Source organism: Syzygium oleosum, unplaced genomic scaffold, assembly GCF_021117445.2.
Source record: "Syzygium oleosum isolate NSW1041296 unplaced genomic scaffold, Sole_v2.1 Sole_v2.07, whole genome shotgun sequence".
NCBI classification, from domain to species: domain Eukaryota; kingdom Viridiplantae; phylum Streptophyta; class Magnoliopsida; order Myrtales; family Myrtaceae; genus Syzygium; species Syzygium oleosum.
Window position 1 is genome coordinate 10,989,634 of NW_026607491.1, and position 25,579 is coordinate 11,015,212.

The 25,579-nt window shown below is 37.3% G+C and overlaps 2 protein-coding genes across 3 annotated transcripts; one reads left to right on the forward strand and one right to left on the reverse strand.

Moving 5' to 3' along the window:
* Positions 1–11,869: 11,869 nt before the first annotated feature.
* LOC130138673 (uncharacterized) lies at positions 11,870–12,759 on the reverse strand. Of its 2 annotated transcripts, none has more exons than XR_008817011.1 (3): positions 12,740–12,759; positions 12,140–12,266; positions 11,870–12,053 (listed from the first exon to the last, which is right to left on the reverse strand). XR_008817011.1 is itself a non-coding variant. In XM_056313467.1 (3 exons), exons 1-3 carry the CDS (start codon positions 12,488–12,490, stop codon positions 11,976–11,978), a joined length of 318 nt encoding a protein of 105 aa, XP_056169442.1. In that variant the 5' UTR covers positions 12,491–12,617; the 3' UTR covers positions 11,870–11,975. The 2 variants fall into 2 exon arrangements, 1 of the variants encoding a protein (XP_056169442.1); XM_056313467.1 differs by lacking the exon at positions 12,740–12,759 and adding an exon at positions 12,378–12,617.
* A 10,663-nt stretch (positions 12,760–23,422) lies between these two features.
* Positions 23,423–25,381, forward strand: LOC115688079 (60S ribosomal protein L35a-1). The gene is made up of 5 exons (XM_030613850.2): positions 23,423–23,569; positions 23,671–23,706; positions 24,198–24,426; positions 24,511–24,553; positions 25,226–25,381. The coding sequence occupies exons 1-4, from the start codon at positions 23,538–23,540 to the stop codon at positions 24,550–24,552; spliced, it is 339 nt and encodes a 112-aa protein (XP_030469710.1). The 5' UTR covers positions 23,423–23,537; the 3' UTR covers position 24,553; positions 25,226–25,381.
* The last annotated feature ends 198 nt before the right edge of the window (positions 25,382–25,579 follow it).

The window sequence follows — 25,579 nt, forward strand, 5'->3', positions numbered from 1 at the left end:
TAATCCATGAACTATCGTTTAATTTGTGCAACATCTCCTATTTTCCCTCACACTTGATTTATTCATAAATAATGACCTAGCAAATTTGCTTTTACGATAATGTATTGTGTTAGCTTTTGTTTTGATAATCTATTTTACCCATAGTCATCTATATGATGTTTTCTGTTCCTATATATTTTAATAAAAAAGAAATTATTTATGTAACCTCCTAAACTTTTGTATTCAAAATTTATTTATAAGTTTCCAATACGTAAAAAAAGGTTTTGTTCTTGTGAACAAACTAAGCAGTAAACATCTCATTCACGGGAAAGTTAAGTGATATTTTAAGAAAAACATATGCAAAGTATACAAAAAATTTTAGCACAGAGGAAGTCTCATTCTCATAGATTTATACATTAATCTTTATCAAATTCTTTTAGAAAACCATAAGAAAGATGCACATAGAATATTTTTCAGCAAAATTTTGGACTGAAAAATCTTGCCAAAATAATTATGTAGAACACTGAATATAGTTGTAATTAACTTTTTCATCACTAAATGTATGCATTTTCTAATTTAAATTGCTTTTATTGCTTAAAAGTATGAGTGAAGAAAAATGATTTTATTATTAAGGATATAATTTTGTTATTAAGGAGAGCCGCCCAGGAACTTGACAAGAAGAATTAATTATTCTTTGATGTTTTTGTTTTTATTTGAAACATTCTAAGAATAGAGAATAATTTCAATGTTAGTATTCTATAATGTGCATTGAAATTTGTTTTTTCTTTTTTTATATTCTTATCAAGTGACCTTCGTGCCCTTTTAAATAAGATCTTTAACAATGATCTATGCATGAACATTTTATTGGGAAAATTACCAAAAAAATCATAAATTTATTGTAATCGTGCCATTTAGTCCTAAATTTTTTTTTTGTTAATTGAGTATTAAAAATTTTGCATTTGCGTCAATTCAATCCATCCGACCAATTTTGGCCAATCAGCGCTAACATGGATAGAGGATGGGCATCCTACATGGCACAATTGGTGTTGACGTGGACAAAATATTAATAATTTTTTAATATTTTGGCCAAATTTTTTATTTTTATTCTTTTCTTTTCTTTCTCTTTATGTTTTTTCCTTCCTTCTTGCTCTGGCCGGTCACTGAGCTCGACCTCACTAGTAAAAGGAAGAAAAAAAAAAGAAAGAGAAAGAAAAGAAAAAAAAAATTTTCAAATATTATCAAAAATTATCTAAGGCCAGCGCCGGCTGCACCACATAGGACGATTGACATCCATGTTAGCGCTAGCCGGCCAAATTGGCCGGATGGATTAAATTGGCACAAACACAAAAGGTTTAGGATTCATTTGGAAAAAAAGGTTTGGGACTAAATTAACATAAGGGTTAATACCACGAAAAACCCTAAACCGGTACACTTGTGACACATTTACCCCAAACTATTTTTTTTATCATAAAAAACCCCAAACTGTACATCTGTGACAATTTTACCTTGAACTATTTTTTTGACCACCAAAAACCCCGAACTAGTACACCTGTGACAATTTTACCCTAAACTTACCAAAAAAAATCCCAAACTGGTACATATATGACAATTTTACCCTGAATTAAAATTTTAATATTATTTTTTATTTTTTTCAAATTTTTATTTACTTTTTATTCTTTTCTTTTCTTTTCTTTTTCATCTTCAACCTCTGGCATGTCGCCGGTCCGGCGACCGGCCAAAGGCGGAAGCCGGCGAGGGCCGCCCTCGCCCGACGCAGGCGAGGGTCGCCCTCGCCAGGTTCGGCGAGGGCGACCCTCACCGGTATCGGGCGAGGGCTGCCCTCGCCGAATCTGGCAAGGGCGACCCTCGCCTGCGTCGGGCGAGGGCGGCCCGACGCCGGCGAGGGCGGCCCTCGCCGGATCTGGCGAGGGCGGCCCTTGCCGGCTTCCGCCTCTAGCCGGTCGCCGGACCGGCGACCGGCCAAAGGTTGAAGGTGAAGAAAAAAAAGAAAGAAAAAGAAAAGAAAAAAGAAAAAATTCAAAAAAAATAATATTAAAAATTAGTTCGGGGTAAAATTGTCACATGTGTACCAATTTGGGGTTTTTGTGGTATGTTCAGGGTAAAATTGTCACAGGTGTACCAGTTTGGGGTTTTTTATGGTCAAAAAAATAGTTTGGGGTAAATGTGTCACAAGTGTACCAGTTTAGGGTTTTTCGTGGTATTAACCCTTAACATAATTACAATAGGTTTATGATTTTTTTGATAATTTTCCCCATTTTATTTGATGTTGATAATATTTTTTGTTAACTTATTTTTGTGATATCAGAAATCTTTACATCAATTGATTATATTTTATATGTTAGGATAATTATTAATTTACCTGGATTTTAAATGACATTTATAAAAATTTTGATTAGGTCACTAATTGTGTCACGCGCGGAAAATTCGAAAGATACTTCCATGTCTGTGGCACTTTGGAATCTGATTCCATTAAGTTTTATAAATTTACGATGAGTTATAATTCAAGAAAATAAATTACTAATTTTTCTAATTAATTTCAAAATTCTAAATTAATGGATATTTATAAATAGGTTGATAATAAAGAGTAGCGGTGGAAAAACTATCATTATAGTAATCATGGGCGGTGACCGATATATTTCAAAATATATATCGGATAATTTTCAAAATTAAATTTTATTGAGTTGAGATGTCTCTAGTGTCCGGTAACTTTTTATGATAATTTTAGCTGGTTCAAAATATTTTGCTAACTTATTGGTGTTTAGAATGGGTACCGAGTGTCTTGTTAATTTACTCAAATATAAAATATCCTCCCAACATTCTCAAATATCTTCATCTTTTCATCCAAATTATGTTGTTGTCACCCAAATGCAAACTTTTAATCTGTGTCATAATTTATAAAGTGACACATAGAATTAACCAAACCATAGTTTAAGGTGACCATTAAAAGTGAAAACAAGAAAAGAAAATATTATCTTTTGTTCATTGTTGACACCTATTTTTAATTTGCCCAAAATTAATTACACAAAATTTAGGAGTTAATTTTCTTTAATTCCTAAAACAAAAAATATTTCTATTTAAATGCATTACATATAGAAATTAGGCACATTTGTATTAATAGGGTATTTAGAACCTTTTCTAAAAAAAAAAATCTGATTTGGGCCGGGTCGGGGCCGGGCCGACCCGGCCCTTTTCCCTTTTTCCTTTTTTTTCCCCAGCATGGGCCCCGGCCCATTCTTTTTTTTTTCTTTTTCTTTTCTTTCCCCCCCCCCCCCCCGCGGGCCCAGCCCGCTTTTTCTTTTTTCTTTTTTCTCCTCCACGCGACTGAGCCTGGCCCGGCCCAGCCCCTTCTCTTCCTTCTTCCCCCCTGCGCCGAGCGGTCCTTTTCTCTCCCCTGTTCTCCTCTGCCGCTGACGCAGAAGCGACGAGCGGCGGAGCAGCCCCGCGCTGTCCCCATTAGGCCAGACGATGGCCGACGGAGCACGCCGACGGGACTGGCATTAATTGCCAGTCCCGTCCTCCCCGAAAACCCGGACCATCTCTCCCCCCTTCTTCCTCTCTTCCCCGTCTCTCTGCACACTGACAGAACCGGTCCCCCCCTCTGCACCGGCCTAATGGCCGCGAAAGTCATGGTAGGAGCAGAGGTCGGTGCAGAGCATTGAATGGAGCAGAGAATGGTGTCGTCGTCGTCGGATATACAGGCCAGAGAGAGGGGAGAGAGGGGCGGTTCTTCTCGGTCCGTTTGAGCAAAAAACAGAGAGGGAGAGAGACTGAGAGAGAAGGGGAGATCGGGTGAAAATTTTCCGTTTTTTTGGCTTACAGGTAGAAAAGCACAGCCGTAGGAGTTCCCTCCGGCGGGCCAAAGCCGCCGGTGATCCACAAGCCGACGTTCCCGACGGGTCGGCCAATTTGAAGAGAAACAGAGAGAGAAAGAGAGAAAACAGAGAGAGAAAGAGAGGAGAGTTGGCTTCTACAGGTTCCCAGCAGCGTCGTCGTCGCCCTTCGATCAGCCGGAAGCCCCTCCAGACGCGCCGTCGACGGTGAGATTCCCCCCGGTCCGAACTGCCCCTGTTCTGCTCTGTTTTTCTGCTCAGTTTGGCCGGGACCCGCACCAGCCGTTTCACGCGAGTCCTGGCCCATACCGCCGTCCCCCGCCGTCCGTGTGTCATCACCGAAGGTAGGTTGGGTCGCCTGAATCCTCCGGTTCGCCGGAACAGGTTGGAATCTCCTGTTTTTGGTCGTGCACACCATCTGCTCGACAAAATTCCCCAATGAAGCCGGTTTTAATTTGGTCGTCGGCCGGCGAGCCGGCGGTCGGACGGCGACCCATGTGGGTGGAGGGGCTCGGTATTGGTCCCAGAGGCCGAATTGGGGCCAGCACCGGTCTGGGTCGGCCGGCGAGAGGCCGATTTTCGGCTTCGCCGGCAGCTACTCATGCGGGTTCGGCCTGACCCGGTTCAGCCGACCCGACCCGGGTCAATGCCCTGGGTCGGATCCGTTGACCCGGGTCGGTCCAACTGATCCGGATCAACTGACCCGACCCGGGTCAACGACCGGGTCGGATTCGTTGACCCGGGTCGGTCCGACCGATCCGGTTCAGCTGATCCGACCCGGGTCAACGCCGCGGGTGGGATCCGTTGACCCGGGTCGGTTCCAACCCGATCCGAATCCGCCCACTTTTTATTTTATTTTATTTTATTTTTATTTTAAAAAATAAAAAAAATTTAAAAAAAGTTTAAAAAAATATATTATCTTTTCTTTTTTTTATTTTTCCTTCCCTTTTTTTATTATTATTTTTATTAAAAAAAAAGTTTCGAATTTATTTTATTTTATTTTATTTAAAAAAAATTTCAATTTTTATTTTTATTTTTGTATGTGATATATTTGTTGTTTTATTTTATTGTGGTATTATTATGTAAGTTTTTGTCTTGTTTAAATTAGACAAGCCTGAGGTTGCGTGGTAGTATTTTGCATGTTAGTTTTTATTACCGTTGTATTATTATACGTGTTTTAGTACAATTGCATGAGTTGTATTTTTGAATGTCATCTGACTCAGTTAAGGTTAGAACCTTAGGCTGCATGAATTGTTGTGTTCCTGACTGCTGATCGTTTCTGATTATGCACTCGCTTGATCACCTCACATGTTAGGAGAAAGGTCCTAAAATCAATCCAAACTGCCTGATAAATGTTTTCAAAAAAAATGAACAGGGTAAAAAGGTACCGAAAGGGCATTAGTTATCCAACTAATGTAACCAAGTCCCCGAACTCAGTTAATCTCTGGTTCGCAGGAATAGGGTGATTCTCCCATCACCCTATTTGGGTTTCTAATCGGCCCACCCCAAATCGATTAGTGGCGACTCCTTGATATAAATTACTTGCATGTTAAAAACTTAAACCCTAAGTCGCGATATGGTATGGGCTTGGGAGAGCTCGAGTTAAGTCACAAACCTAGACTTAGCACGTATCAGGCGAAATCCCCTCTTTTGCACATGTTTTAAAAAAAATCCGGGGAGGTCGGTCGCGACATTCATCTTGTTCGTAGCACCCCTCAATACAAATCTCCAACTTAAAAAAAAAAAGTTACATCGTATTTCTTGCAAAGGAAATAACCCACACGTCACCATCTTCAAATCTTTAACTTCAAATTTGGTGTCTCTTTCCAATATTATCAAACAAAGCAAAAGTTTCAATCCACAACTTATTTCAACTAATCCCAAAATTTATCCCACCCATTAATTTTAAGACCTTGTTTGTTCAAGATTCCATTTAGGGCAAAGTTAAGTTGATATAGTTAGTGCTCTTCCAAGAAACCTTAGGCCATGGCAAATCTATCAGCGTTTAGAGAAACTCAAATTAAGCCCACGTGTAACTCCTCCCTATAAAAGCACGAATAAGAGAAAATCAATTATTTATTTATGAAAGTTAGATATATCTATTGCATAACGAATCTCTAACTTTCGAAGTTTTAATCTCCAACCACAAACAATTTTTAATCAATTAATCTCATAAATAATAGTCACTTTCTAATTATAAAAAAACAAAAAAAATCGACTTTTATAATGATTATATCGTGTTAGTTTTTCTTTCAATGATTAATTTTATACCTAGTCATCATATGATGTTATCATGTTTAAGTAAAAATAGGAAATTATTACATAACCAAATAGCCCCTAAACTTTCGTATTCAACATCTATTTTTGACTTTTGAATACATGAAAAAATTTGCTGATTTTGAATTAATACTAGAAAAGATTGCTTTTTTTTTTTGTGTTTGGATAAGATTTTGCCATGCAATCTTCAATTTAAATTGAAATAGTAGCAAACTAACTTCGTGTAGATTTGGAATTCTAGTTTAAATTCATAACTAGCATATAAATGCACAGGCAATGAAGAAAAAGTCGATAAAACTAATTTATACTTTGAAGATTATAGAATGTAATACTAACTAACTTTATAAGCAAAAAAAACCACCCGCCTGAGTGGCGCTGCTGGAGCGCGCACTCTTCCTCTCGCAAAAGGTTGAGTGTTCGAATCCCGGGCGCCGCAGGGTGACTTAACCGGTGGCACGTGTGTGGTGGCTAGCAAGTGTCGCCCCCAGGGTTTACTCCCCGGCTGTCGGCCGTGCGGGGGTTCCCTGGGTTACCAAAAAAAAAAAAAACTTTATAAGCAAAAAGAAACTATCATATGCAAAGTAAATTTCACTCAGCAGGAAATTCTCATTCTTAAAATTTCTTTATGGGTAACATTTCTTATATATATTTAACATATATGGTGCGTGCGCGCGTGCATTGCATCTCAAGGATTTAAAATTGAGAATAATTTATAATTTATTGTGTGAAGAGAATAAGAATATGAAAAAATAAATTTTTTATTCCTAGCAATTCTCTTGAATTTCTACACATATCTTCCTAATCCAACATCCAATTCTAATGAGCGTATAGATGTTGGTTAAAGAAAAATTTCAAGTTTTCTTAGTTGATATTGTTGATCAATGTCTAATTTAGATTATTTTCTTTTGAATAATCGAAGAAGGAAGTTATGATCCATAAACTCGTGCAACATCTCCCTATTTCCCCTCAGATTTGATTTATTCGTAAATAACGACCTATCAAATATGCTTTTACGATAATATATTGTGTTAGCATTTTTTTTTATAATCTATTTTACCCATAGTCTTTGATATGATGTTTTCTGTTCCTATGTATTTAATAAAAGAAGAAATTATTTACGTAACTAAACAGCTCCTAAACTTTCGTATTCAAAATTTATTTATGAGTTTTCAAAACGTAATGAAAGGTTTTGTTCTTTTGAACAAACTAAGCAGTGAGCATCTCATCCATGGGACAGTGATAGTTTAAGACAAAAATATGCCAGACAAAAAAAAATTACCACAGAGGAAGTCTCATTCTCATAGATTTATACATTAATCTTTATCAAATTCTTTTAGAAAACCATAAGAAAGATGCACATAGAATATAATATGTTGACCTTTTTCACTAAAATTTTAGACTAAAAAATCTTGCCAAGATAATTATGTAGAACACGGAAGATAGTTGTAATCAACTTTTTCATCACTAATTTTATGCATATTCTAATTTAAATTGCTTTTATTGCGTAAAAAGATGAGTGAAGAAAAATGATTTCACTATTAAGTAAAGAATTTTGTTATTAAAGAATGCTGCCCACGAATTTGATAAGAAGCATTAATTATTCTTTGATACTTTTTGTTTTTATTTGAAATATCCTAAAAATAAAGAATATTTTCAATGTTAGTATTCTATAAAGTGCATTGAATTTATTTCTTTTTTTTAATATTCTTATCAAGTGACCATGGAGCATTTTTAATAAAATATTTAACAATAAACTATGCAAATATTTTATTAGGAAAATTACCAAAAAAGTCATAAATTTATTGTAATTGTGTCAATTCAGTCTTAAACTTTTTTTTGCCAATTGAGTCATAAACATTTTACATTTATGTCGATTCAGTCCATCCGGCCAATTTTGTGATCCGCCCGGTGTTAACATGGATGCCGGCCATCCTATGTAGCCGACCGGTGCTGACGTGGATAATATTTAATAATATTTTAATAACTTTTGAATTTGTTTTTCTTTTTGGATGTAGTCATTCATATGATTGTTTTCATGTTTATTTTTGCTTTCCTAAGTAAAAATAAGAAATTTTTACGTAACCAAACGGCCCATAAACTTGCGTATTCAATATCTATCTTTGACTTTCGAAAATGTGAAAAAAGAGAGGGTTTTTCTTATGAACATACCAAGCATCCCATTCACGAGATCATAGAATGAAATCAATATGAAATTATATTTTTAGACAAAAAAACATGCAAAGTAAACAAAAATTTCCACACAAAGTAATTCTCATTCACATAGATTTAAATATTAATATTTATCATATTCTTTTTTAAATACATAAGAAAGACGCACCTACAATACAATATGTCAATTTTTTTTCTAGCAAAATTTAGACAAAAAAATCTTGCCACTGTAATCTTGAAATATAAAATAGTGAGATACAACTTAGAATTCTATCTCCTTTTAAAACTTTTCCATCATTTCACTTATGTATTTTTTAAATTTTAAATTGTTTTTATTGCTCGAAAATATGAGTGAAGAAAAATGTTCTTATTATTAACTTCGAATTTTGCTATTCAAGAGTGTCGAGAACTTGTTAAGAAGCATTGATCATACTTTGAAATTTTTGTTTTCATTTGAGACATTCTAAAAAGAAAATATATTTTCAATGTTCAGTATTAAGTGTATAGACAATTGTTGCTCTTATTTTAAGAGTGATCAATGCTCGAACATTTGTTAACTCATTTTTTCAAGCATTATAAATGATCGAAATTGCGAAGATCCTTTTTCAAATTGCAGACTTCCACCAAATAATCGAACTTGAAGCTTCCAATTTTTTTTCTTATTATCTCCTTGTTTTTCTTTTCTTTTCTCTTTTTTGATAAGTTTTAACTTTATGGGTCAAGTCCAAGCAGTTTGACAAGATTTTTAAGAGTGATCAATGCTCGAACATTCGTTAACTCATTTTTTCAATCATTAAAAATGATCGAAATTGGGAAGATCCTTTTCAAATTGCAGAATTTCACCAAATAACCAAACTTAAAGCTTCCATTTTTTTTTCTTATCATCTCCTTGGTTTTTCTTTTCTCTTTTTTAATTATTTTTAACTTTATGGGTCAAGTCCAAGAAGCCTTAGGCCATGGCGATTTGTTTAGATGAACCCAAATTAAGCCCATGTATAACTCCTCACTATGAAAGCACAGATAAGAGAAATTCAATTATATATTGATGAAAGTTTAGATATCCTTATTGCATAACAAATTTCTTAATTTTGAAATTTTAATTGATTAATCTAAAATAATAGATAATAATCACTTTCTAATTATAATAAACAAAAAAATTGGCTTTTAAAATAATTTGTCCCGTTAGTTTTTTTTTAAATGATTGATTTTATATAGAGTCATCCATACAATGTTTTCATGTTTTTTTTTTGCTTTCCTAAGAAAAGATAAGAATTTTTTACGTAACCAAATGGCCCCTAAACTTTCATATTCAACATAATAGTATATCTTTTGTTTTTTTTTGGTCAAAAACATAATAACGTATCTAGGCATATCTCACTACAAAAAAAGCCGGGTTTTGCCACGAATTTTGCCACGAAAAATTTCGACAAAATTCGTGGCAAAATGAATTTGCGACGAAATTAGCGACGGAAAAAAATTCGTCGCTAATAGGCCGTCGCAAAATTTTGCCACGGAAAATTCCAATTTTCGTGGCTAATTTGCGACGAATTTTTTTCGTCGCAAAATTCGTCGCTAATTATTCGTGGCAAAATTCGTGGCTAATTTTGCAACGAAAAATAATTCGTCGCTAATTATTCGTGGCAAAATTCATGGCTAATTTGCCACGAATAGATCTCGTGGCAAATATCCGTCGCTAATTTGCCACGAATATTATTCGTGGCCAATATCCGTCGGTAATTTGCCACGAATAGATCTCGTGGCAAATATCCGTCGCTAATTTGCCACGAATATTATTCGTGGCCAATATCCGTCGCTAATTTGCCACGAATATTTTTCGTGGCAAATATCCGTGGCTAATTTGCCACGAATATTATTCGTGACAAGAATCCGTCGGTAATTTGCCACGAATATTTTTCGTGGCAAATATCCGTGGCTAATTTGCCACGAATATTATTCGTGACAAGAATCCGTCGGTAATTTGCCACGAGATCTATTCGTGGCAAAAGTCGTCGCTATTATTTTGATTTATTTTTTGGTCGCGAAATTGCGACGAAATATTTTCATGGCAAAAAGTCGTTGCTAATTATCACGTGGCTAATTTGCCAAAAAAAATTTTTTTTTGCGACGAGTTTATTCGTGGCTAATTTGCCACAAAAAAATTCGTTGCTAAATTCGTGGCTAATTTGCCACTGGAATTATTCGTGGCAAAATTTATGGCTAATTTGCCCGCAAAATTTTTTTTTTTATCAGTATTTTGCCACGAAAAATTTTGACTATTGCGGCCGACATTATTCGAAAACAAATTTGGCGACGAATTTTAATGAATACTTTAGCGACGAATGTTGTTTAGGAACGATTTCGATTTGAAATCTAATTAACATTGATAGAAAATCACAGTCAAGACAAGAACAAACCCCAAAAAGAAAGAAATGAAACAATGTTCTAAATTAGCGAGTTCGCAAACTGTTGTGGCAAACTATTGATCTTGCCAAGAAGTTCTTTCACGTTGTGGCAAACCTGTTGCGGCAAACTATTGATTTCCAAGAATCGAAGTCCCGTCCATCTGCAGCGCAAACATCACAATATCAAACTCCTAACCCCGTTAATTTTTTTCACATCTATTCAACAGCAGAAGCACAAAGATATAAGTACCTCTTGGAAATTTAAACTAGCAAGGATCATCATCATCATCAAAGATCAGCATCGCATCAGCATCATCATCATCATCGGGAATCTCATTATCATCATCATTGTGGCCATCACCTACTGGATTAGTAGGAGGTACAGGAGGACCGTCATCAGCTTCGAGGTTGAGGTGTTGCATGATCAATTGCAAACGTTGGTTCACTCCTTTCATTTCTTCGTCCTTCTGTACAAGTAATTGTTTCATTTCTTCGTCTTTCTGTACAAGTAACTGTTTCATTTCTTCGTCCTTCTGTATCAGTAATTGTTTCAAGCGGTTCAATTCTTGGTCCGTTCGCTCCTCGTGTTGTGCCCTTAAAAAAGCCGCACTGGAGGATGAAGTTGCAGCAGCCGACGTTCTGTACATCCTTGACAAGGATCACATCCCAAATATTTGACCTCTTCTCATTCCACCCGATGCCTCCATCCATAATGCCATACTGTCAACCGATGGCTCGGACGCAGCAGCACTATCACCATCACCATCACCATCACCATCACCATCACCATCACCATCACCATCACCACTAGCAACAGCCGTGCTCATTACAAGTTCATCATATTTGTCCTACATTAACAATATTAATAAAAATAAAAAAAACTTCATATATATAAATACAAAATATAACCTTACATACCTTAATAACTTTTGCTCGATTGCCGGTCCATGTCTTATCTTTTTTCTGAAAGGTACGTTCAAATGTAGCCATAAATGTTGGTTCCGTCCCCAATTCATCTGCCTACAAAATATAAACATAAATGAAATGAGTAATTATTGATTTAACTTTACAACATATTTAAAAGACTTACCATTATTTTTCTATGCTCCCCGATATTAATAGAGCCCCCAGTATATGTGGCAGACCCTTCACTAGAACTAGAAGCTCGATTCTTCTTATTAATTTCACTGATTTGCTTATGCTTTTCGGTGTCCCAAGTTCTTTTGATTTCCGCCCAATTGTCAGCTGTAATAAAATCCGGCTTTTCTTGTCTTCTCTTTGCTCTATTCATCACATTTCACATGTGATCATCGGCTTTCTTCTTAAAAATTCTTTTAACTTCTTTCTCTTCCGCTTCATCCCACCTGAACTTCCGCTGCAAGCAATCAATAGAAAAATAATTGTACGCTCAGTATGCTAAATCGAACTTAGTTTGTGAGGAAATAAAAGGACAAAACTTACCTTGAACTCATTCCACCACAATTCCTTTACTTCTTTTGGAGCAGTGGTCCAACTACTAAACTGCCCCATCCAATAGTTATCGATTATTTTATTAAGTCTCCTCACAACATGCGTAGAATCCGTGAATCTGCAAACGGGTTATAACTTATTTCAACATACGTAGCATCCGTAAAGCATACAGACAATTCAGTTGACATCCATAATAATTCACATATATTTAAAAAAATGAAATACTTACGAATCTCCAAATGGGGCTATCATGAATCGGGTATCTTCTTCATAATTCGAGTGTTGCGTTGAAGAAGAAGGTGGAACCGAAGGCGATGGAACTGAAGTAAATTCAGTTCGCATTTGAGGGTCGGAGGAAGGGCCAATGTGTCCATGTACTAGTTGAGGGTTAGATAAAAGGGCAGGGGCAGGGGAAGCGGAAAGGGATGGGGATGAGGACGAGGAAGAGGAAAGGCCTGGTCTTCTTTGTGAAGCATTATCACGACGCATGTGACCTCCACGTTTATACTAAAAGGTGCAAGGTTAGACAAAAATAAAGAAAATTATGAACATATATTAAGGACACATAATGACGTACGTCGTGAAGCTTACCATTTTGTTATTGAGAGCAAGAGAGATGGCCCCTGAAAAAAAGGAAGCTGTCCGGAAATGTCTACGAGCTAAATTTCTGGTCCAACAACGGTAAAAAAGGAAGAACTCATCTAGTTGGTCAAGGTCATCAAATTTTCAGTTAATTTCTGTAATTCGACTTGTTTTAAAATTTAATTGCATGTTTTGAAAGCCTTAGAACTTAATAAGTTACACTTTCACAACAAATTTTATGATGCAAATAAATCACTAAGTTCTGTTCAAAATGAATATATTAACTTCAACAAGAAAATCAATAAGTTTTTACCTCGAAGGGAGCCACTCCAGAAAACCCAAATGTCACGGAAATAGTTTTACCCCGATGGCCAAAGCTTCAACCTAGGCCAAAAAAGGTTTGGAAATAGTTTTCAAACCTAGATAATGATAAAATGACTCCGAAACGAAAAAAAAAAAAAAAAAAAAAGCGAAAATGTCACGGAAAACACTATTCACCAGAATCATTTTTTGCCAAAAAACCCATCTAAACTACTCCAAAAAGCCAAAAAATGGCTTGCATCACAGCCATAGGTAGTGAATTTCGATCAGCGGGCCGTTTCCACTTGACTGACCAAATTTCAGCTCATTCCGATCACATTTCACCTTATTTCGACCAAATTTCAAATGAATTTCAACTAAATTTCAACCTAAATCCGACCAAATTTCAACCTAAATATGAGAAATTAATTATGTTTCGTTCGTTTCGTAGGCGAACGAAAGAGTTAGGTCTGTTGCCCACGAACGAATCAAATTCGTGGGCGAAAGAAACAGAACCATTCTGTTTCGCCCATGAATTTGATTCTGTTCGTGGGCGAAACAGACCCAATCTGTTTCGCACAGAAGCCAACATCCAACACAGAAGCGCCCACGAAAGCCAACACAGAAGTGCCCACGAAAACCAACACAGAAGCGCCCACGAAAGCCAACACAGAAGCAGAAGCCGAAGCACAGAAGCGCCCACGAAACTGGTTTGTTTCGCACACGAATAGAACCAAATTCGTGGGCGAAACGGATTATCTGTTTCGTCACGAACGGATCAACGGACCCAACACGAATGACGAATTCGACGCGCGAAGCGAAGCGAGAGCGGGGGAGATCGCGGTCCGTCCACGAAGCTAGCCAACACGGGCGGACGCGGACCCAGCACGAGAAGCGAGCACGAAGCTTAGCGAAGCGAGAAGCATAGAAGAATAAGCGGCGAAGCGCGGAAGCACGAAGCTTAGCAACTGACGAAGCGCGAAGCCTGGAAGCTTGAAGCGAAGCGCGAGGCGAGCTTGCGAGCGAGAAGCACGAAGCACAGGGAAGCATAGAAGCGAAAGCCACGGAAGCGAAGCAGGGCCCAAACGTAGACCCAACACATAAATTGAACAGAAGCATAAGCAGACGCAAACGCCTAGAAATAACGGCGAAAAGCAGACCCAACAGAAGCATACCGAACAGAAGCAGACCGAACACTCTCGGACGCCACTGAAGAACCCAACAGAAGCAGACCGCGCGCTGGGTGTCCTCGCTTCCCAGCGTCCGCCGCCGAAGAACGCCAAGAATCGCGCCGAAGAATGCCGAAGAACTGCAACAGAGACAGAGAAAGAGGGAGAAGACAGAGACAGACAAGATACAGAGGTAAGGTGAGAAGATTGGTTCGATCGTGAGAATAGAAAAGAAGAACCCTAATTTGTATCCGCTCAAGAAGACGACGCCGTTTGTTGAATTTTCGCTGAAATTAACCACGGATTTAAAATCGTGGCTAAAATCGTGGCAAATTTGCCAAGGTTTTAGGATTCGTGGCTAAAATCGTGGCAAATTAGCCACGAATCTTATTTCGTGGCTAATTTGCCATGGATTTAGCCACGATTTTCAATCCGTGGCTAATTTGCCACGATTTTAGCCACGAATTGTTATTTTCTCGCGGCAAATTCGAATCGAAATATAAAATTGTCGTGGTAATTTTGGGGTCTTTTTCAAATTCGTGGCTAAAATCCGTGGCAAATTTGCCACGAATTTCCTGAAAAAGCCTACAGAAGATTTTTTTTATAAAAAAAAATTCTTGGCTAAAATCCGTGGCAAATTTCCCACGGATTTTGGCCACGAATTTCCTGAAAAAGCCTACAGAAGATTTTTCATTTTAAAAAAAATCCGTGGCTAAAATCCGTGGCAAATTTGCCACGGATTTTAGCCACGAATTTCCTAAAAAAGAATACAATAGATTTTTTGTTTAATAAAAAAATCCGTGGCAAATTTGCCACGTATTTCAGCCACGAATTTCCTGAAAAAGCCTTCAGATTTTTTTTTAAAACAAATCCGTGGCTAAAATCCGTGGCAAATTTGCCACGGATTTTTGCCACGAATTTCCTAATAAAGAATACAATAGAATTTTTTTTTAAACAAAATCCGTGGCTAAAATCCGTCGCAAATTTGCCACGGATTTTTGCCAGGAATTTCCTAAAAAACCCTACACACGATTTTTGCATTTTAAAAAATATCCGTGGCTAAAATCCGTGGCAAATTTGCCACGGATTTTTGCCACAAATTTCCTAAAAAAGAATACAATAGAATTTTTTTTTAAAAAAAATCCGTTGCCTAAAATCGTCACAAATTTGCCACGGATTTTTGCCGCGAATTTCCTAAAAAACCCTACACACGATTTTTGCATTTTAAAAAATATCCGTGGCTAATATCCGTGGCAAATTTGCCACGGATTTTTGCCACGAATTTCCTAAAAAAGAATACAATAGATTTTTTGTTTAATAAAAAAATCAGTGGCTAAAATCCGTGGCAAATTTGCCACGGATTTTAGCCACGGATTTTCTAAGAAAGATACAATAGAATTTTTTTAATAAAAAAATCCGTGGCAAATTTCCTAAAAAAGAATACAATAGAATTTTTTTTTTAAAAAAAAATCCGTGGCTAAAATCCGTCGCAAATTTGCCACGGATTTTTGCCGTGAATTTCCTAAAAAACCCTACACACGATTTTTGCATTTTAAAACATATCCGCGGCTAAAATCCGTGGCAAATTTGCCACGGATTTTTGCCACGAATTTCCTAAAAAAGAATACAATAGATTTTTCGTTTAATAAAAAAATCCGTGGCTAAAATCCGTGGCAAAATTGCCACGGATTTTAGCCACGGATTTTCTAAGAAAGATACAATAGAATTTTTTTTTAATAAAAAAATCCGTGGCAAATTTGCCACGGATTTTTGTCACGAATTTCCTAAAAAAAGAATACAATAGATTTTTTGTTTAATAAAAAAATCAGTGGCTAAAATCCGTGGCAAATTTGCCACGGAATTTAGCCACGAATTTCCTAAAAAAAGAATACAATAGATTTTTTGTTTAATAAAAAAAATCCGTGGCTAAAATCCGTGGCAAATTTGCCACGGAATTTAGCCACGAATTTCCTAAAAAAAGAATACAATAGATTTTTTGTTTAATAAAAAAAATCCGTGGCTAAAATCCGTGGCAAATTTGCCACGGATTTTTGCCACGAATTTTCTAAAAAAGAATACAATAGAATTTTTTTTTAAAAAAAAATCCGTGGCTAAAATCCGTCTCAAATTTGCCACGGATTTTTGCCACGAATTTCCTAAAAAACCCTACACGCGATTTTTGTTTTAAAAAAATCCGTGGCAAATTTGCCACGGATTTTAGCCACGAATTTTCTAAGAAAGATACAATAGAATTTTTTTAATAAAAAAATCCGTGGCAAATTTGCCACGGATTTTTGCCACGGATTTCCTCAAAAAGCCTACACACGATTTTTTTAAAAAATCCGTGGCTAAAATCCGTGGCAAATTTGCCACGGATTTTTGCCACGAATTTCCTAAAAAAGGCTACGAAGATTTTTCTTTCAAAAAAAATCCGTGGCAAATTTGCCACGGATTTTAGCCATGGATTTCATAAAAATCCACAATCATGCGTACGGCATTTGTTTACGAAATCCATGGTAAATTGCCACGGATTTTTGTCACGAATTTCGTAAAATTAATTTTTGGCTTTTCATGAAAAATTACTTAGCCTTGTGAGTGAGATTTTTTCATGAAATTCGTGGCTAAATTTCGTGGCAAATTTTCCATAGATTTTAGCCACGAATTTCATTTCTACTATCCCATACTCGCGTAATTCAATTTTTTTTTTCCGGACAATAACGTTTCATTAACAATAATAGCAATAATAATATTCAACAACAATTACAATAATAATAATAATAATAATAATAACTACCACCACAACAACAACAACAACAACAATACTAATAATTACGGCAACAACAACAATAATAAATATGACAACAACAATAAACTTTGTCATAATAATAATAATAATAATAATAATAATAATAATAATAATAATTACGACATAATTAGTAAAAAGTTTCAAAAATCTAAATCTTCGTCTTCACCTTCGTCTTCATCTTCATCTTCATCTTAATCTTCTTGTTCAGCATCGTCGTCATCATCGTCATCATCATCGTCGTCATCATCGTCATCGTCATCATCATCGTCATCGTCATCATCATCCTCTGTCTGAAAATCAGATTCTGCAACACCTTCTAAATTTGATTCGCGAATTTCAGTTAGATCTACATCTATCATTGCTCCACATGGATCTCGTAGAGTATAGATCTACATCTATCATTGCTCCACATGGATCTCGTAGAGTAGGAATGTTATATTCCTCAGTTTGAACCGCATTATAAACTTCCTCTTGTTGATATGCTGTATCCTTCCAGTGTTCCTCGATTTTTCTCCGTGCTTTGGTTTTACATACAGCCGACCAATCAGTTTTGTCACGTTTCAAACTAGGATATGATGCATAATATACTTGAATTGCTTGTTGTGCCAACACAAATAGTTCATATTTCTTATACCTTTTCTTGTAATTTATTTCAACCAAATTAAACTTCGTATGTACCTTCATTCCTTTGACGGGGTCGAACCACATGCACTTAAATAACACAACCTGCATTAATGGTCCGGGGTACTCTATCTCGATGATTTCATCCAACAAGCCATAAAAATCATCTTTTGAACTACCACAATTGGATGACCGAACACACACACACACACTATTCATTGTGGCTTTTTCCATTCCATATTCTCGAGTGTGAAAATTTTACCCGTTTATGAAATATGCTGGCCAACTTCGTATGCTTGACTGTGGACCCCATGACAGATAATATAGTAATCCTTGCTCTTCAACTTGATCATGATTACTGTGAACCTAAGATTACACACGCAAAGTCAATAATATATATTTAAATGATGTATAAAATATTAATAACTTGGTTTTGGTCTATAGGCAACTTACATATGTTTTGAACCATGCTGCAAATTGTTCATCACACAAACGGTCGAACTCATTTGGTGGTAGTCCATACATTGAATTTTGAAAAATCCTATTAACAATTTACATTTAAATATTAGTAAATATTTGACACGCAATACATATATTTGCAAAAATATACACTTACTGAAAGTATGGCTCCACTTCTAGACAATTCAATAAAATATAGGTATGGGCTGCCTGCCGTTCTTCGCCTGTTAAGCAACGAAACTGACATGCGCTGCTTGGTCGACCGAGATAATTGAAAATAGAGAATGATTTGCAATTGGGATCGATGGGACCCTCATCATTTCTTCCTACTCTCCGCCTCTTGCACTGCACGTGCGGCTCAAAATAGTATGATGCAAATGTTGTCACTTCTTCCACAATATATGCATTACAAATTGAAGCTTCAACACATGCCTTATTCTTCACTTTTTTCTTCAAATGATATAAGAACCTTGTTGCAATAGAAAGAAGTTTATCAGAACATAATATATAATAAAGTATTTTGAATTTTATTTTGAAAAAAATTTTACCTCTCAAATGGATACATCCATCGAAATTGGACGGGACCTGCAACTTTAGCCTCATAAGGCAAGTGAACTAGGAGATGCTCCATTGAATCAAAAAACGATGGAGGAAATATCCTTTCTAAATTGCAAAGAATAATTGGAATGTCTCTCTCCAGTTTCTCCATGTGTGATGCTTTTAACACTGTTGAGCAAATATCATGGAGGAAATTACTTAACTCTGTAATGGCGCCCCATACAAAGTTTGGTAGAAATTCCTTCAAAGCTATTGGAATTAGTCTTTCCATAAATATGTGACAATCATGACTCTTTAATTCTGTCAACTTGCATTCGTTCAAATCAACACATCTCCCGATGTTCGAAGCATATCCATCAGGAAACCGCATAGATTTCAATCATTGACAAACGACTCGTCTCTGCTCCTTATCCAATGTATAAACTGCTTTTGGTTTTGGTCCCCTGCTGCTTGCATCCACATCTAATGTTGGCCGATCACAAATATCTCTCATATCTTTTCTTGCATTCAAGTTGTCTTTTGTTTTTCCCGTGACATCCATCACAGTATTTATGACATTGTCGAAAACATTCTTTTCAATGTGCATAACGTCAAGATTATGATGAATAAGATGAGCTTTCCAATATGGTAGATTCCAAAATATACTGCGTTTAGTCCACTTATGTGCACTTCCGTACGCAATAGTTGTGCCATGAGGGTTTTCAACAACAGTTGGAAAGTCCTGCACTCGCTCCCATATTTGATCACCAGTCAACCTCAATGGTGGAGGAGTTCTTTCAATCCTATTCTTGATGAACTCTTTTTTATTCCTTCTGAATGTATGATTCATCGGCAAAAATTGTCTGTGACAGCCAAAATAGCAAGGCTTCTTACCATGTCTTAATCTGAATGACTTCGATCTCTCCAAACATATCGGACATCCTAAGATCCCAGCTGTACTCCATCCAGATAACATTCCATAAACTGGAAAGTCACTTATCGTCCAAAGAAGAGTAGCCTTCATTACAAATGTTTGATTAGTAGAAATATCATACGTAACGACACCTTCATTTCATAGCCGTTGTAACTCTTCAATCAATGGTTGCATATAAACATCTATCAACTTTTTCGGATTTTGCGGCCCGGTCACGATCAATGTCAAAAACATATAAGGTGTCTTCATGCACATACCGGGTGGAAGATTGTACGGAGTTAAGATAAGCGGCCAACATGAATAACTTTTCCCCGATTTTCCAAATGGGGCAAATCCATCAAGCACGAGAGACCTAACCTAATATTTCGAGGCTCTATCGCAAATTCGGGGTATGTTCTATCAAAATGTTTCCATGCCTCTCGCATCGAAGGATGACACATTAGACCCTCTTCTGTTTCATGATTTGCATGCCAAGTCATGTGTTCAAGCAGATGGCTTGAGACGCATAAAGCCTTTGTAATCCGGGGATTAAGGGCGAGATAAAACATTTGCTTGCATGGTCTACGCTTCGATTACGACCTTGCCTCCTGTTCCTGTTAATCTTGTACCTAGGTTGGCTACGAATTTGCAAGATTCGCATTTTCATCATCTCTCCAATATAACATACAACCCCTACTACATACATCAATCCTTTCAACTGGAAGACCTAAGTTATCCACTAACTTCTTCATATCGTAAAAATCACTTGGCATTATGTTATCACGAGACATTGCTTCTCGCATTACTTCAACAAAAGAGTTAAAGTAATTCTCAGACACATTATGCTCTGCCTTGATATTTAACAATCTTGCTGTCACTGATAACTGAGTATGATTGCCACAACCTGCCCATAAAGGTTCATCTGCTGCTTTCAATACTTCCCAGAACTGATTAGATGGAAACGTTTCATTACACACATTCTCATCAAAACCTGTTACTCCTATCTCTTCAAATTGTTCAAGTCTTGGAGTAAAACTAGTACTTGCATGGTTTGGATCTGAGTTATGACCAGCTGCATCAATCACCATCCTCTGGTATGGGTTCATTTGGTCATAATAGCTACATTCTTCCCTAACTGAAAATTGGTCACTTATTCGATATCATTCGTCAAATATAAATAGTTCACCATGACAAGTCCAATTATAGTAGTTCAGAGTAAACCCAAATCTACAAAGATGTTCTCTAACTATATCACATACATGAAATTTACCATTACTGCACTTTCTACACGGACACCTTAACTTATTTCCATCCATCAACTCATATTTACTACTAGCAAAGTCCAAAAATAGTTCCAACCCAGTACGAAACTCATCGGTCAATCCTCGACGTCCAGGTAAGTTCTTATTATACATCCAAGCCCTGTCTCTTTGCATTGTCTATATAAAAATAACAAAATCTCGTAAAATATTAATGCCAAAAAAATTTCGATATTAAAACCATAAAATTCTAAAAATTAAAATTTTGTTTTTGCCTAAACAATTATTTTGAAATTGAAAAAATTAAAACAATTGACTTACCCAAGTATTTGACTGAAATCTTTGTAGTACAAAGTGCTCAATTTGATGAGAATTGCAACGTTCACTTCATCCGCGAGACTTTCAAACGAATACGTACCTACAAAAAAAATTGACTTCAGATTTTATTTTTTTATAATAATTTTTTTCCCCAATTTTTTTTAATAATTTTCTTTTCGAATTTTTTTCCCAAATTTTTTTCCTTCATTTTTTTCTCCGGCCGGCGAGTTGGACCTCGCCGGCGGATTTGGACCTCGCGGCGAGGTCCGGCGGCCGCCGCTCGACCTCGCCGCGAGGTCCGGCGGCGGCCATGGCCGCTCGACCTCGCCGCGAGGTCCGGCGGCGGCCATGGCCGCTCGACCTCGCCACCCGTAGCGGCCATGGCCACCGCCGGACCTCGCGGCTAGATCGAGCGGCGGCCATGGCCGCATGGCCGCCGCTGGACCTCGCGGCAAGGTCCAGCGCCGGGCCCCATGGCGAGGCCGCTCGGCCTCGCCCAGATCTGGGCGAGGTCCAGCGGCCCCGCCCATGGCCGGCGAGCCTCGCCGGTCGCCGGTTGCCGGACCGGCGACTGGCGACGAAGTCAGAAAAAAAAAAGAGAAAAAAAAACTCAATAAAATAACAAAAATTTGAAAATAGTTTTGCCCAAATTAATCACACCACTTACCAGTAGAAAAGGTTCACCGAGATAGATTTTTGCGCGTGCGGAGAGATTTATCGAGAGGAAGGGATAACAGCGAATAGGGAGAGGAAGGGAGAACAGCTAATAGGGATAAGAGGAATTAGCAGAGAGAGAGAAATTGGGTCTACAAGTAGAGGAGAATTAGCGACGAATAACAATTCGTCGCTAATTCCGTCGCAAAATAACCACGAATTTTTTTTCGTGGTAAATTTCGTCGCAAATTAGCGACGACATTTATTTTTCGTCGCAAATTAGAAACGGAAAAACATTCGTCGGCAATTTTGTCGCAAATTAGCCACGAATTTTTTTCGTGGCAAATTCCGTCACAAATTAGCGACGAATGTTTTTTCGTGGCAAATTCCGTCGCAAATTAGCCACGAATTTTTTCGTGGCAAAATCCGTCGCAAATTTTCCACGAATTTTTTTTCGTGGTAAATTTCGTCTCAAATTTGCGACGATTTTTTTTCCGTGGCAAATTCCGTCGCAAATTAGCTACGAATTTTTTTTCGTCGCAAAATTCGTCGGAAATTTGCGACGAATTATTTTTCGTGGCTAATTTGCGACGGAAAATATATTCGTTGCAAATTGCGTCGCAATTAGCCACGAAAAATAATTCGTCGCAAATTTCCGTGGCTAAATCCTTGTTTTTTTGTAGTGTCTATTTCTTCATATCTTGACTTTTGAAAACGTGAAAAAAGAGAGGTTTTTTTTTTTTTATGAACATACTCCGCATCCATTCATGAGACCATATAACGAGATAGAAATGAAATTATATTTTTAGACAAGAAACATTTGAAGTATACAATAACTTTCGCACAGAGGAATTCTCGTTCTCATAGATATAAATATTAACATTTGTCAGGTTCTTTTGAAAAACATAAGAAAGACACACCTAGAACTCAATATGTTGACATTTTACTTAGCAAAACCTTAGTCAGAAAAATCTTGTCACGATAATCATGAAGAAACATAAAATAGTCGTGGAAGGCAAGAAATAACTTACAATTCTCCTTTTTTAAACTTTTCCATCATTAAACTTATACCTTTTTAATTTTTTTTTAATTATTTGAAAATATGAGTGAAGAAAATGTTCTTATTATTACGATTAATTTTTTTATGTAAGAGTGCCACTCGGGAACTTGATAAGAAGCGTTAATCATACTTTAAAGATTTTGTTTTCATTCGAGACATGCTAAAAAGAGAGTACAATTTCAATCTTCAGTATTCATTGATCATATCTTTATATGCTTTTCCTTTTGTCGAAAATCTTTATATGCTTATCAAGTGATCTTTTAGCACTTTTTGACAAGGTCTTGAACAATGATCTATACCTAAACATATTAATATTTTTCATTAGCTCATTTGCTCGAGCAGTCTGATCGAAATTTATAAAATATTTTCCCGGATTGCAGATTTTTCACGAAACAACCAAGCTGAAACTTCCAATTTTCTTACTATCTCCTTTTCTTTCCCCTCTCTTTTTTCCCTTTTCAATTTTCTAGCTTCTGGAGTTTGCTACATCTACCCGAACTCTCGGCCCATTTGACTTTTCAAAGTATGGGCCAAGCCCAAGAAGGCTCCTTGGGCCACGGCCCAAATCAACCGCGCGCGCGGCACCCTTATAAAAGCCGCGGATCAGAGCTAGGGTTTTGAGGATTCCTGGCTGCAATCGGCGTCGCTCGGTAGTGAAGCGGAAGGCGGCGGAAGGAGCATCGGCGCCTCGAGAGAGACGGAGAAGCGATCATGGTGAAGGGACGCCAAGGAGAGAGAGTCAGGTCTGTGATCTTGCATCCCCCAAATCGTGCTCTGTTTCTTGGTCCGTCTTCCATTGCTAAGCGAGGCCAAAATCGTTGTGTTTCTCCGTTTTGAATCGCAGGCTCTACGTGAGAGGAACAATCCTCGGATACAAGAGGTGCGTGCCGCCGTTTCTCTTCGATTCTTAGCTTTCTCGTGCTCTACTTGTTGCTCTGTTTGTGTTGGAAAGGCTTTGGGTTTGATGGTGTGTGGATACGGGTGATTGGTTTGTAGTGGAACCTTAAGTTGAGGTTTGAGCTTTCGTTCGCGGGTCGCTTCATTTCGCCCAATGTGAATGAGCTAATTTGAATGGGTAGTGGGTCTAGTGGGGATCTCCCTCGCTGAATCTTCGTGTAGGAAGGATGCGGCGGCTGATCTGAATTGTTGTTGGTGTGATTTGTTGTAGTTGTTTGATGTCAGATTGAATTAGAGGGTCTTGTATCTCTAGCTATTGGCTGGTTTAGATGAGGGAAAGGGGAAAGAAATCGTGTTCCTGGAAAAATTAAATCAAGTAGTAGCGTTTATGAAATGCAAGTTATTGGGTCTGTGGTTTTGCTTCATGCATTTCTTTTTATTGAGGGTAGTGAAAAATTTCTTTTGTTGAAACAGGTCGAAGTCTAATCAGTACCCAAATACGTCTTTGATCCAAATCGAGGGAGTCAACACCAAAGAGGAGGTAGCATGGTATGCTGGTAAGCGCATGGCCTACATCTACAAGGCAAAGGTGAAGAAGGATGGATCACACTATCGGTGCATTTGGGGGAAAGTTATCAGGCCTCACGGTAACAGTGGTGTCGTGCGCGCCAAGTTCAAGTCAAACTTGCCTCCCAGATCCATGGTAGAATATATAATAAAACCTTTTGGGAACATTGTATATTATGGACGTCTTTAGCTTGTGTATTGATTTTTCTTTCTTTTACAGGGAGCTAGGGTAAGGGTTTTCATGTACCCCAGCAATATATGAGGTATGTGTGCTTTAATTGGTGTTTGTCCAGTTATGTTTGTGAACTGATGCCTTTTCTCTTAGTTTCCATCTTTAGTTGTTTGTAACTTCATTGAGCACTTATTGTGAACTTTGGTAATAACTGTCCTTGTCATAGCAATGACTGAGCTCGAGGTTGCTACATTTTCTTTTTTCTTCAAAGATAAAGGAGTGTTGATGTTTTAATAAGTCTGTCAAATGATTGGCATAGCCATAATTGTATCTTATATTTCCCAGATGATTGCTGTAGGGGTTTTTTTTTGGTTAAACGAATAATCTCTTTACACCTTTTGATTGTTCATTCTATGAGGGAAATGCATAGTTTCATTTAGCCATGTAAGCTCATCTTCAACCACATATCATCAAATTTGCAATTTTTCTATGACGCAGTCAATTGTCAAATATCCTCTCTTAAGTTATTTGTTTCTTTTAATGGTGTTGTCCTAAATTTTTGTTAGGTCATTGGCATCCCACTATTGGGCTTGTCTTGTGCACATGGTTATTTTTCCCCTTCTACAGTGCTATGTCATCACCTTGGTTGTCTGAAATGATTAGTGCTTCTAAGTTGTGTCCATGTTTCGAAGCAAATGTATCTGCATCCTTTCTTTGTCTAACTAATTATATAACTTTTTTATTTTTATTTTTGCTATTGCAGCTTCTGAGTTCGGGTTAGTTGGTCCCTTGTTGGCTTGAGAGGATCTGCTTTTTTGTTTTCTTTGAGAGCAAGCTTTAGATTATTCTGTAGCAACAATCAAAAACTTCCGTCAATATCCCGCATTTGCTTAAAATCTGCAATCAGTACTACTGTCAACTATGAGCCTACTTTTGGGATTTGCTTCTCTTTCACCTGGTTGCTCATATTTGGTACTTGTATCTGGTGATTGTTTTGTTTGTGGTTCTTACCTTGCATGATAGGTAGGACTTGAGCTGGAGATGATCTCACTGCTCAGTTCTTCATGAGCAGTGAGATCAAGAAACTTTTGTTCATGCGCCTTAATACTCATCTGCT